The 13,239-nt window shown below is 42.7% G+C and overlaps 1 protein-coding gene across 1 annotated transcript in view; it reads left to right on the top strand.

The window, feature by feature from the left end:
• The window catches only part of srcin1b (SRC kinase signaling inhibitor 1b), a 56,515-nt gene that overhangs the window by 14,249 nt on the left and 29,027 nt on the right, over positions 1-13,239 (top strand). Inside the window, exon 3 of the mRNA XM_070852177.1 lies at positions 2,720-2,746. Within this exon, the coding sequence (XP_070708278.1) occupies positions 2,720-2,746 (27 nt within the window). The remainder of the gene's footprint in view (positions 1-2,719; positions 2,747-13,239) is intronic.

The raw sequence follows: 13,239 nt of genomic DNA, 5'->3' as shown, positions 1-13,239 counted from the left end.
AGAAGAGCGGATGGTCTTTACTCAGAGTTTGGTGGTCTGAAGGGACATAATTTATGCTGAAAAGACTCGAAAAAGTGCATTTTGCATATTGACCTTTGAAACACTAGAATATATGAGCAGATAGAGGAGAACTCATGCACATAACTACACAACCAAGAGAGAGAAAAAACCCATCATCTTAGTAAGCGCTGAAAAATACGTCTGATGATATTCTACATTTTTCTTACAGCAATAATGAGTTGATGTAGTCTGTGCATCCAAACGCCTGATGTATCTTCCTCCTCTGAGCCGCAGCAGCTCCATTGTCGTCTTAAAAACTATTAAAAACACATCAGTGAGCCTCACTGTTACACTGGCTGACATGTTCCTGCATTACCATGAACACACCCTGTAGTTTATTTTGAATCAATCCCACACACTCCGTCCTGCTGCTGGAAATATTCACTACAGCACCAAATATGGGCTAATCCACCACTGAAAATAGTCCCCAACAAATCCACTGTTTCCTCTTGTGTGAGTGACTTTTCCTACTACAGTTTTCAGCCATTTTAGGAAATTATTTTGCCTAAAAAACTTCATGTGTATGACCTCTTCAGGGGCAGAGAGCTGCAGACAGGATGAGAGAGTCAAAGAATATTTAGAGAGAAACTAATACATTGCTGGTTGTGTTTTTGTTTTGTTTTTCTCCCCCATAAAAGTACAGAATATGTGTAGCATATTGTTATCTAATCCTGTAACAAAGGCACTTTGCAACCGAGGAATTAGAGCAGAAAGATGAGTGAGATTATCTGCAGTTGTCAGTTTGTTTGGCTGTGAGTTGTGTATTGAAGGAAATAGGTGTTGCTTGGAGTCACTCAATTGGAGTCAAACACTGAACTCAGATCAGAAACCATCAAAAATAGGTTTATTGCCAAGTAATTTTTTACATTACACGGAATTTGCTTTGGTCTGTTTGGTGCAAACAATAAACGTAGAGAGAGGAAGGAAGAAAGCATAGAAAGTACTGCAGGCACAGGAACATGAATATAAAATAAGACTTTACAGAACATAATATGGAGAACAGTGAGTTATAGAGAAGATGTTTACTGTTAATGTAACGCACTGAGTCAGATGTAGGTTAATGTAATGTAGAGAAAGGTGAAGTCCTGCCCCCTCCAGCTGGACGCCATGGGACCTTATGCATGTGCACGGTAGTCAACGGCAGGAGAGACATAATGTTTTGACCCAGTTTGAATTGTTCCATCAATCAGACACATGCTGTTTATCAATTTAAAACCCAATTCTGCAAGTCAAGAAAGCAGCAGTTTGTCATAAAGTTAATTTATTTCTGTGTGAAACCTGCTAGCTACCTAGCTACCTAGCTAGCTAGCTCCGCTATGCTCCGCTCACTAATGTGATGTTATCTGACCTGATGTGCTTCATCCACTGACTCCTGGTCCTTTTATCAGCCTGAAGCCAAAGACGGTTTTACGACAAACCGAGATGTTCTTCACTTGCAAAACTACCTTTTTAAATAAAAAAAAAAAAAAAAAAACACATCACGTGTCACATTGGGATCAAAAGATTGTTTGTGTCTTGACGTTGAAGCCCACACTTATTTTTTCAGAATAAGCTTTCACATTACAAGGACGTATGTGCTTGGTATACTGGTACATCAAGTGCTTAACATAAATAACAGATATAGAAATATAGAATAGAAATATTCCCATACAGAATATGAGGAAAGCTATTGCATTGATCCTTCACACTAGGAGGTGCCTGTATGTTCCACAGTCCAATATTACTCAGATAAATCAAATATTACACCAGCCCACCGGACAGGGAAGGACTTGGCCTTGGCCTTGGCCTGAAAAACAGTCAGTACAGTCAGTGGACTGGGGTGTCCACATACTTTTGGCCACAGAGCGTACATCAGGGGATGAACATATTAATTATTGAGCACACACTGAACGTTTTGGATGAGCACACATGCAGCCGCAGCCGCTGTATCGTACAGAATCAGGGGGACGTTGAGCTGAATGCCGGCTCCTTTCCCAGATAAAGTGAAAGTGGCAGCTTCTTAATCCGATGTCTCTGCACTGCTTTATAATCCTGCTCCTGGGTCCACGCCAGCCAACTCCGCATCGAGGGAGAGCGGCGGTAGAATTTAGGGGCTGCCTGGCCCTACATCATTAGTGTGTGTGAAGTCACTGTAAACATTTGATTAATTGCTGAGAAGCAATTACAAGCAATTAAAGTCCTATTATGATGGCAGTGAAGGACAACGCCAGTTAATCTGCCCATCATCACAATAATTAGCCCATCATTTCCGCTGCAAACCTCATGTATATAAAAAAAATAAGCAATTTATTGGTTTGTTTGCTTAAGCTTTATAATAATTTGTGGTCATTTAATGCAAAATGGTGGAGACATTTTAGGGCGCGCTGCCCTCGCTGCTTAAAAATAACGTCCCATTAAACCTCTTAAACTTTATTAGTCACACTCGGTGGTATCACTTCCACATCTTCACATGCGAACTGAGTGACGAAGCATTTTCCCTCAGTGTGTCCTCTCAGTTCTGGCTCGATCCAGTCGTTTCTTTTAGCTTGGTCTTCTGCAGAGTGGTGTTTTGAAGCTTAACACATGAGAAAATGTCTCACCCTCAATCCCTTTTTCTCCTCTTTCACCCTCCCTGTCTCTTTTCTGTCTCCTTTGCTCTTTGTTGTTCTTTCCCTCCCAGCAACAACCGAACTACTGGAGCTTCAAGGTCAGTGCCAATATTGTGTTTGTGTTTCAGCGTAAATCTGTCCCTCTGTGTGGATTTGTCTCTAATAGGATAACTTTCCATTGTGTCTTTGCATGCCTGCGCTCCTCCATTGCGTTGGTCACATGTTGGCACACACTTTTGTGTTTAACTCTTTTTAACTCTGTCCTGGACTGCATGCTGCGACATTTATGGCTCAGCAAGTAAACCGAATTGTTGTCTAGAAATGGAGATTAATTGGTGGCAGGCAGGAGAAACCCTCCAGTCTCACGAGGGCTGCATTTGAATTGGGCCTCTGGGTTTTTAGCCACTGAGTACAGTCGCTTATACCTTTTGTAATGATTGTCCACTAGCTGGTTGTGGTATGATTATTGTTATCGTCAAATAAAATGGGCCCATTTCCTGCAAGAGGAGGCTAAAATGTCCAGCCGCTGTGTGACGCATGGTGTGTGGTCTAGTTTAGCCGGCTGGTTAGAGCTTAATGTATAAAGGCACAATAGTAGAGTATAGAGTATTTACAGGCCTGTGGATGGTGTTCAGCTCATTGACTGCTGCTCACTTCAGCTTCGGTGTCGACTCTTCAGCTACGTCAGATTAAACAAACATGAATATGGTTTCAAACTGAGTAGTGAATTGGAAAAGAGGGAAATAAGTCCAATTTTTTAAGCTAAGTCTTGCAGGTTGGTGGATATTTTAGCCAAAAACTAATCAGAAGCTGGGGTTTCTCAGAGCTCCAGGCTAACACAGGTTTAACTGGTAGTGGCAGCAGCACATAGTTTGGTGTCACAAAAGTTTGGTGGGTGCAATCAAAGCACATGCAAACATTTTTGAAACAGTGATAAGATGCAGCAATGATATTTTGTTAACACATCGTACTAATCAGCTAAAATAAAAGTCTATACAGACAGAAGTTAAGATAAGATCCGCTTCATGAGAGGTCTCCAGCGTCTGCAGATGATTTGGCCTTTGTGCCGTCTGTCCACGGGTGAACCAGGTGTTTCCCCGCCATCGAAATCCTCCAAACTGACCTGGAGAGATGCTCTGATGTCTGATTTGATCCAAGTTTGAGAAGAAAACCTTCTCTGACACACAGCCGAGGACCTCGTAGGACCAGAATGATGTTTTTGTGTCTGCTGCAGGTTCCAGAGCCGCCTGACACCCTGAATTTACAGATGACATTAGACATTATGATATTCTGATTGGCTGTGCAGACGCCGCGTGTTAGCGACCATTTAAATGAGCAAAATGTCATCATAGAGAGCAAGATGTACATGTAAGAGAATATTACAGCGCTTATATTACCTACGCTGTTCTGATCTGTGTGTTTGGAGCTTTGACTGAGAAACTATGAGTCATTTTCTCAGTGTGTTAACCTCACATATTCATATTAACATCCATCACAGCTCAGACTTGGACAGAATTTAAATGGCGTCTTGTGCGCTTTAGGACGTACAGCCAATCATAACGTCATATTGTGTGACATCATCTGTAAATAATGGACCCCGAGCAGATCTGGTACCTGCACTGTTAATGATGACACACAACCTGCATGCTTTATTATTACATTATACAACATTAGAAAGATAACATAAGATATTGCTTTATTAGTCCCACAACAAAAAGTATGTACAGTTTAGACAGAGATAGAATTATTAATCAAACTAAGTAGGCCGACCAAAATGTTAAATAATGATAAATGAATAAATAAATTCATCTTTTTCAAGGCACTGGACAGATTTCGGTCACTAATGCCCCACTGTTTGGACAACACTGAAACTGATGACTGACTCAGACTGAAATATCTCAGCATTTATTGGACAGATTGGGGACAATGAAGGTTTGTACCACATTTCATGGTAAACGATGAATCCTCACGTCTTTGGTTATTCCCTCACTTTTCCTCTAGTGGCGCCAGCAGGTGAAAGATTTTACTGATGCTGTGAAATATCACAAAATCTACTTGATTGGCTTTCATGGTTCCCACAGGATGAACCCTCTGGCGCTGACGTGAGGTTGACATTTGTGGTTTGGTTTTTGGCAGTGAAATGCGCCAATGTCTATAATAATTAGAATCTTTTCATGTATTGATTCGTGCCCCCCACAGATGCTGCAGGTACTTGCTGTGCAGCCTGCTGGTTTTTTAGCACAGCGTCGGGGTAAAGTTTGACTGCTTTCCACCCCTGGGGCATTTACACCTGGGTTATTACCTGATTAGCTGACGGAGAGCTTCTGAACAGTCCCAAGTGTAGATATGGAGGCAGCTGTGGAAGTGCTGCTGTGTCAGTGGTGGAAGATTATCCATGGCCTCTTCTTTCTTAAGGTAATATTAATGTAATCTGTACTGTATTACACTGCTCACTTTACCTAGCGACAGAAAATATGAGAGATGGGATTAGTTGGCATGCAGCAAAACTTGGGAGCCAAATTTAAGCCCACGCTGTTACAAACACATGGTTTGCCTCTAGGATTTTATTTTTTTTTTTTGCCTCTGAAAGTGTGCCCACATTGAACGCAACCATCATAAACCTCATTTTCTGTTGGAGTCAGAGATGTTTTACCGAGCACTGGCAAGGCTCGGATGAAAACAGTGTGAAATGCACAAGTTAATGTGACAATGGAGCCATTAAAGGTCGTCAGTCGAGCTTCTTCGTGCCGTCTCCTTTATTAGTTTGGAGCTGACGAGGGCTAAAAACTGGTCTCAGGTTTCCAAAACTGGGGAACTGGTTACTTCACACCATGTTTGGGCCTGATTGATCCAAGTGTTTGCTCCTTCAGTTGTGCTATTTGAGCATGTGAGAACAACACAACTTGAAATTTATTTTGTGTGAACTCATTATTCTAGCAGAAACCACTGGATTCAAAGAGGCTCAGTCATTCATCTGCTGTGTGGTTTATTAAAAGTAAGAATTTAGCCCAATTATAGTCGGAGGAACTCATGTTTGCTGTGTGATGTTTGCTCTATAAGCTATAAGTATAATGAGCGTCCTCCAGGTTCTTCTTCTGTGGATGGCCTTCACAGAACCTCCATCCACCTGTGGGGCGGAGGCTGAAATCACAGTTCAGTATCTCTAAAACAGTAGAAGTCAGAGAGAAAAGACGTGTTTTGTGTAATTTAGGAGAGTCCGCGCTTTATTTTGTTCATTTTTTCTGTTCTGAATCTAAACATTTTTGCTGGTTTGTTCAAGAGAAAACAAAAACACGTGTGTGATTTTTGGCCTAAGACGTCCTCGCATGTTTCCTCACAGCATGACCAACTAATGCAAGACTCCATAAAGGGCAACACAAGGCTGTAATGCATTATTAGTTCCACCTCAGACTTGAATACATTATGCTCATTGAACAGGCCCTTTTGACCCTTACTCTGATGTAGCCTGAGGGAGATTGTACTGTTGTGCGTATGCTAACCTAAGCACTTACTGCAGCTTACAGCATCTTAACCATAAAATCACTTGATATTCCGAAAGGCTCTTTGCATACCTACTGCTGATCCAGCGAATATAAACACCGCTAAAGGATTTTCTGAAATGGAACAAAAGCTGCTGCTTTAGAATTAAATGAATCATAAATTATTTATAGATATTTTAGAGTATGAACTATTAAAATGTTAAAGGTTAAGGCTGATATTCTGCATTTTTCTCACTGTCAACAAATCCCTGGAAAAGATCAGAACCAACAGTGAACTGATCCTCCTTAAATGTATTGTGTGTGTGTACCCAGAGCCTGATTTATCTCTTTCCTCTGCGCCTCCTCTGAGCTCCATTGTTGTCCAAAAACTTTTAAAACACATGAGTGAGCGTCAGTGTTGCACCGGGTGACATATTCCCTCATTACCATGAACACACACGCTGTATAGCAGCTGTGTTAACAAGGTTATAAAGTAGAGGTGGTGGGTTTTTAAAGTACCTCCCATTAACATACACAAGACAGTATATAAGAAACGATTGTCTTTTATAGGAGCAGCCCAAAAATACACAGTTAGACGGTGTTGTACCTCCCTCGTGTGACCGGTGGAGTCGATTAATAAGTCAGTCGGTTTGGCCGATTAATCGGCTTCATGTGCACCTCGGAGCGAACATCAGATAACACAACACCAGTAAGTGATTGGATGCAATGAATAGATAAAGTACATGTTTTTAAGGAGCAGCTACAGCGTCTTCTTCTCCTAACAGCCCCAAGAAATACACTATTTCCTCCTTTTTGAGTAATGTTTGGTAAAACCTGCAGCGGCCAGCTATTTTAAGACATTACAGAGCTTTTTTTTTAATAACTGGAACTGTATATTTGTGACTTGTTTTTAAAGATTTACATATTTTATAGCAACTGATGGGCTTGAGGCTGTCATATGCATAATCTCTCCATATTCTACTTCCTGCCGTGCGTCGTCATGAACAGCAGCAGCTGCTCACTCAGTACATTCCCCTCGTCTGTTTAGCTCGTGACAAGCACACATGCTGGCGTTCTTTGCAATCTCTCCCTATTTGTTGCCGGTCGGCACCTCATCCAGGATTGGCTATCGCTCCCCTTCCCCTCTGGGAGTCGGGGGAAGTCTCGTCTCCTCCTCAGATGCAATAGAAACCCCCTGCAGCAGCTCACTGCTGTGCTCATGTGTGTGAGGGTGTATATGCTTAATAGTCCCCCACTGCTCTCCTTTGATGTTTCAGAGGTTTGCCAGCTCACTAAATGCACACACAAGCTTGGGTTATACTCCCACTGCAAAAGCACATTATAGATTAGCAAGCAATCATGTTAGTCGATGCCAACGCACGCAAACACATTTTCAGGGACTTGCTGCGGTCATGGGAACTGTAATTATGGATGATGTGTGCATATATATATTACACACACATCTCAAGACTCCCCCTCACATGTTCAAACAAACCAGGCGGAGGGGACGCCGGCTCGTCCGTTGGGGTGAGCGTGGATTCAAACACCAGCCTGCGACTGCTGCCGCCACTGACACTGTCAGTGACACAATGGAGCAGAGTGCTGCATAATTCTCTCCTTTTCATTGCTCCCAGCCTCACTTATACAAATATTAATGCTCCATTTTGTGCTCGCGTCTTTCTGTCTGGAGTGGCCAAAGTAATCACAGCCTATTGTCTCCGTCTCTTCGCCTCGGTGTTGGATTCTGGGGAACGCACCACACTGTGGGCTTAGACAGGAAAAGGGGATCCGACTGAAGCCGTCACCGTCATTCCAATTATTCATCTTCATTTCCGAGGGAATCATTATGAAGCCAATTGCTTGCAGGATTTTTCTTCTTCTTGTTAAAGCAGCCATAGAAACGAGGCAGAGGAAGTAGTTAATTAAAAAGAAATATCACCGCTCGAAACGTCCTGTAATATCATGCATAGTACTATTCCTCATTACCATGATATTACCATCTCATAGCCAAGACGAGCGCTCCCTCTGCACGGAGTTGTGATGTTTGGGAAATTAAAAAAAGGTGACTGGATCAGTCATGGATCCACATTCATGGACAGATTGATCATTTCCATAACAACATTTTATCACCTTTCAAAAGACACATTTGACACTCCGGACACCTTGAGCAGGTGTTTCCCGTGACAATAGTGGAGTGACAACTTAAAGACGACGTCGTTAGGAGACCTGTTGTCCTCTCCTGTGATGGAGGAACATGGATTATCCTTTGACTGTTTATTCGAGGAGTTTTTCTGTCGCCGCCGGAGCTGATGGTGGCCTCTCAGGAGCAGCTCGCCGCGATGCTCTGCTAAAAATATGCACTTTCTATTTTTGACTGAAGCCGCTGTATGGCCACGTCAAGCAACAATCTGGTCGATTTTTCAAAATAAAACGCCCCATCTACAGATCGTAGATCACAACGCTTGATCGTTACGTCATAACTGATGACATCAGGTGTTTTGACACACCGGTGTCCTTCAGGTTGAGTGGGGAAGCTGAAAAGACAGACAGACAGACTAGTTTTGGTCTTAAATTATCTTAAATTACGGTCCAGACCACTGGTAGGCAGGAAAATGCTGTAGTTGCCACTGTATTAATAAATAATATGTAAATGTCTTCATCAGAGTGGAGCCACAGTCAGAGTAACGTGTGTGAATCATACTAATTATTCAATATTCTCACTTATTTCTAAGAAGCTTGAGGACGATTGAATGACAGAAGAATCTTCTTTGTTGAAATTATATGTTTTTGATTCTTTTTTCGGATCATATCTGTTGGAATCACAGCTTTTTACCTTCACTGTGACTTCGCTTCTCGTCGTCTGAGAACATCCACTGAAGATTTTAATTCAGGAGGGGGTTTTTTTTTGTGCCACGTCAGGAAGCTTTGCAGGGGCTCATCTGTGTTTCACGTGTCTGTTATACAGACTGTAATCAGGGCATTTTCTATACTGAGGCATCCCCAGACTAGCCCTGCCATATTTGTCCCAGCGAGCTAGCTCAACTCTAACCCATTCAGACAAATGCTTTTGTTGCCCTCGTGCTGTTTGGCTGTTGATATGATGCTTGGTGGAAAATCGCTATTCCCCAATCTGACTCAGAGAATAGCGGGAGTGTTTTCCACCGCTAAAAGGCTTAGGAGCCCGACTGCTGCAGTGTTCCCCCGACCGGCTTGCCGACTGGCACTGTGCTGAGGCACGTGGCCAGAATCACTTATTGACACTTCACTGCCATCTGCCAAGACTGCAAGGTTTGCTTAGCGGGCTCCACATTAGAGGCTGAACTTGGTGGAAAGCAATAACAGGATGAGAAGTTTCCACTAGATTTTATGTGAAAGAATATTATCTTTCACTGTGGGCTTTATATCTGCAGTAATAGAGAAAGAACAGGAGTGAATGGTGTAGTTGCACCGTAGACGGTTTATTTTATAAGTACAGTACAAATCAGGAGGTCACACACATCCTCAAGGTCAAACCCAGACTTCAATCAAGCGTGTAAGACCTCTGATCGAACCCTGACCCCCCAGTTCAGCTGGGAATATCCGGGCAGGGAAGTGAACACGAGGTTCCCTCCTCACACTTAAAAACAAGTGCCCTTGAGCAAGACAATTAACCCCCAGCTGCTCCCGCAGAGAGGCGGAGCAGCGCTGTGGACTGTATCACGCAGCTCGCCGGTGAACACGCCGCGTGTGCTCCTCGCCTCCTCCACCTGCCTCGCCGTCCGTGGGCTGTTGTTGTAAAGATGTGCGGCCCGTCGACTCACTCGGTAGCCGTAGCTGCACAGTAAGGTCCAGCTCATCTGATGTGACAGTGTGTCTGTTGACTATCAGCGACTCAGACGCTCTCTAAGCTCTCAGTCTCACAGGATAGGAATGCCACGGTATGCAGCAGTAATGCCCATGAAATCTCAGAGTCGGGGGGCACGTTACAGCTGTGCACAGCTGCCTCGTCAATCAGGACCCTGTGAATTAGCTGGTGGGAACCCTCAGTCCGACCAGCCAATCGGTGCCACAAAGGTGGAGCTTCAACACTCAGAAAAAGGACAAATCTAGTGTTAAAGTCGCTCAGGTTAGAGGTGTAGAAGCAGCAGAAATAGGCTCCAAATTTAATACAAATCAGGCCTCTGGAGGGTTCTCATGTCCGTGTCGAGGAGAGGAGCTAATAATGCTAAAGAGTCAATGTTGAAGCTCTTTTCACACTCAACAACATGCTGGGAGTCAAGGTAAGGGTCACCTGTACATAATGGGAGACACTGCTGCTCTCTGACAGCCTCAGCGAAAACACATTCATACTATGAATGGTTGGATATTTTTTACTACTTGTTGAGATCAGCCTGCTCGACTTGATAGCAGCATGTGGTTGGTTTAATGAAAGGAGAACGGTGCTTCAAATCATACTGCATTTATTCTTCTACTAGTTTTCAGTGCAAAGTTATCTTCTAATATCCTGGTGATATTGATTTGGGGACAGTGACATCGTTTCACAGTATGTTTAACATTAGCAGCTCAACCAGTTTACTGGCACAGCGTTATTCACCTTGAATCCTGCTAGCATAACGTTAGCTCTCTGGCTAACAGCTGAGCCAAAATATCCCCTGTTGCCATATATATGATCCGTCTTGGAGTAGTGAACAACGTCTCCATTGCATAAGAACCTATAGGGATGGTGATGACAGTTTCATGTACGTGTCAAACCCCCAGGTGTGAACAGGAAAATGGGATTTTGGTCGCAAAATGCATTAAAAAAAAGACCTCACGCTCAGGAATTAATGGCTAATAATCCATTAATTCCTGATTATGGACACCTTCTGGGACATTTTCCTCACTTTGGGATGTTAAATCAACCTTAACATATATATTTATGCATGTATATAAGTTGCATTGTTGCAGTTAGTTCTAAACTTCATCAGCACCATCTCCAAAATTGGTTGCAAAAAGGACGAGCCGACTGTTCTGTGACATCTCAACCTGACGTGGTGAAGTAATAACGTACTTATAATGTCCTCCCAGTCTCCCATTAGAAACGACTGGGCTGCTTTGTTGGCTCAAGGATGCTGCTGTTGTGATTATGAACGGTGTTGCAGCAGCTCTGCCAGGCTGGATTATACCGTATTCAGCGCTCGGTGTGTTCGTGGTAGGAAGGGGCTGGTACGCCGCCAGCTGTTTGTTAATTGTTATGGAGGAAAGAAAACAACCCATAAATGACTAGTTGAGTAAAACTGCATGACGTTGGACCAGCTTAACTCCAATTATTATATAAAATCACACACATAAAATAAAACACGTTGGCTCTGGGATTCAATCTGTTAATTATAGTCACTAGTAATGGAATTAAATTTAGCGCTCATATGGGTTTCAGTGTCAGTGTTGTGATTCATTGCGACATGAAGCCGCTTGTGTATTTTAAATAAAACATGTAATCACACCACAGGTCCTCTTAACAAACCAGATTCAGGCTCAGCTGTGAGGAAGAGACAACATGACAGAGACAAATGGAGTTTGGAGGGTTTTTCTGCATAAACACTCATTAATGGAAACGTGACAGTTCTTTCTCTGATAAGTGAAATTATACACCTTCCTGTCATTGTCCTGCTTCACTGACTGTCATTCAATTTCAAGCTGTGAAAATCAATGTCATGTAGATTTCTTTTCTTTTTTTTTTTTAAGAGACTGTTCTTCTCTTATGAAATTCATGGGATCCCTCATGCAGGAAAATGTGTTCTTCAGATTTCTACTGTACGCACATGCTGGAGATATTAAAGTCAAACACAGATGTCTGCGGGGTTCGATATGAGCTTTTAGACATTTAAGTAACATATGTTGACTCTAAAGCGATAAAGCGATCCGTGTTATAGGTATTAGGGGTGTCTCTTTTTAAATAAAAATCAAGTGTGAACAGATTGGACTAACACTTTTCTTCTAATTGATTCAGACAACCCACATAGCCTCTCCTAAACTACTCAGAGGAGTACTTCTCCTCCGCCGCCTCTCTGAGTGACAAGCCAACATGACTGTAAGGTAGTTACGGTGTACAAAGTCGGTAAACAACCTTTATCTACGGCGTCAGATCCAAAATGCTTCCTCTCCTCTTCTTTTTTTTTATTTGTTTTTCTGTTTGTTTTATTTGTTTTCCATTCGGCACGGCTTACTACTCTTCTCCATTTTGCGTCAGCCAATAGAACAACAGTGAAGGCACCAGAGCATGCAGTGTGTCAGAGTGGCGGTGCGTTTAAGGAACGTCCCTCGCTGGAGCACAGTGTCACTTTTGAATTCAAAAGGACAAAAACACGTTGAATATTACATTTCTCACACTTTCATGACTTCTGATGAAGCAGCTTCAGCCCTGATGTGCGTGGCGCTGATGATGGTGGCAGATTTAAAGTTGGTGACTGTAGGTGATTAGTGTTAACTCTCCAGCTGATTTGTGTTTTTTGATTTGCTGTATTAATTCAGCACCTGTGTGTGTTAACTCACCTTTACCATGCAGAGCTTGGAGGGAGAAGTCTCAGCAGGTGATGATCCCTGTAGAAGACGGTGGAGCTAGTCAGCAGAAAGGCTTGATGGCTGTACAAAGAAGAATGTCTTGTCTTATATCAATTGATTTGGGTGCAAGGACGAGCAACACAAAGGCTCGATTTACGCTGCTGATGGTTATTGTCGTTATTGATTGATCTTTTGTGGTAGCTGCTGGTCTGCCGCTGCCTCGATCGGTCCGTTTGTTTGTGTTATTGTGTTACTTTGGTGTTTTTAAAGAGCTCAGATCTGAAGTCACAGCTGACTAACTAATAAATCAGCTATATCTTCTCCTCGTCGTCAGGCAGGTGAAATAAAGCCGTCAAAACACCGTCTTTCCTGCTCTGCACACGCACAGTAATCACTTAAAGGATAAGTCCAGTGTTTTTAAGTCTGGGCCGTATTTACACATATTTTACACATATTATATGTAACAGTGCTTTTCTTTTCTGTCTGACAACATTATGGAAAGGATCCCTGGAAGATCCTTTTGGTTTAACTAGAAACGGCCGTTATAATGCTCGGCTGACAGCCACCAGACTCCATTGAGAAAAGCAGCAATT

This window comes from Pempheris klunzingeri, chromosome 20, assembly GCF_042242105.1.
Source record: "Pempheris klunzingeri isolate RE-2024b chromosome 20, fPemKlu1.hap1, whole genome shotgun sequence".
Lineage (NCBI taxonomy): Eukaryota > Metazoa > Chordata > Actinopteri > Acropomatiformes > Pempheridae > Pempheris > Pempheris klunzingeri.
Note: the sequence above shows the minus strand (reverse complement) of the source record. Positions and strands in the feature narration are given on the sequence as shown.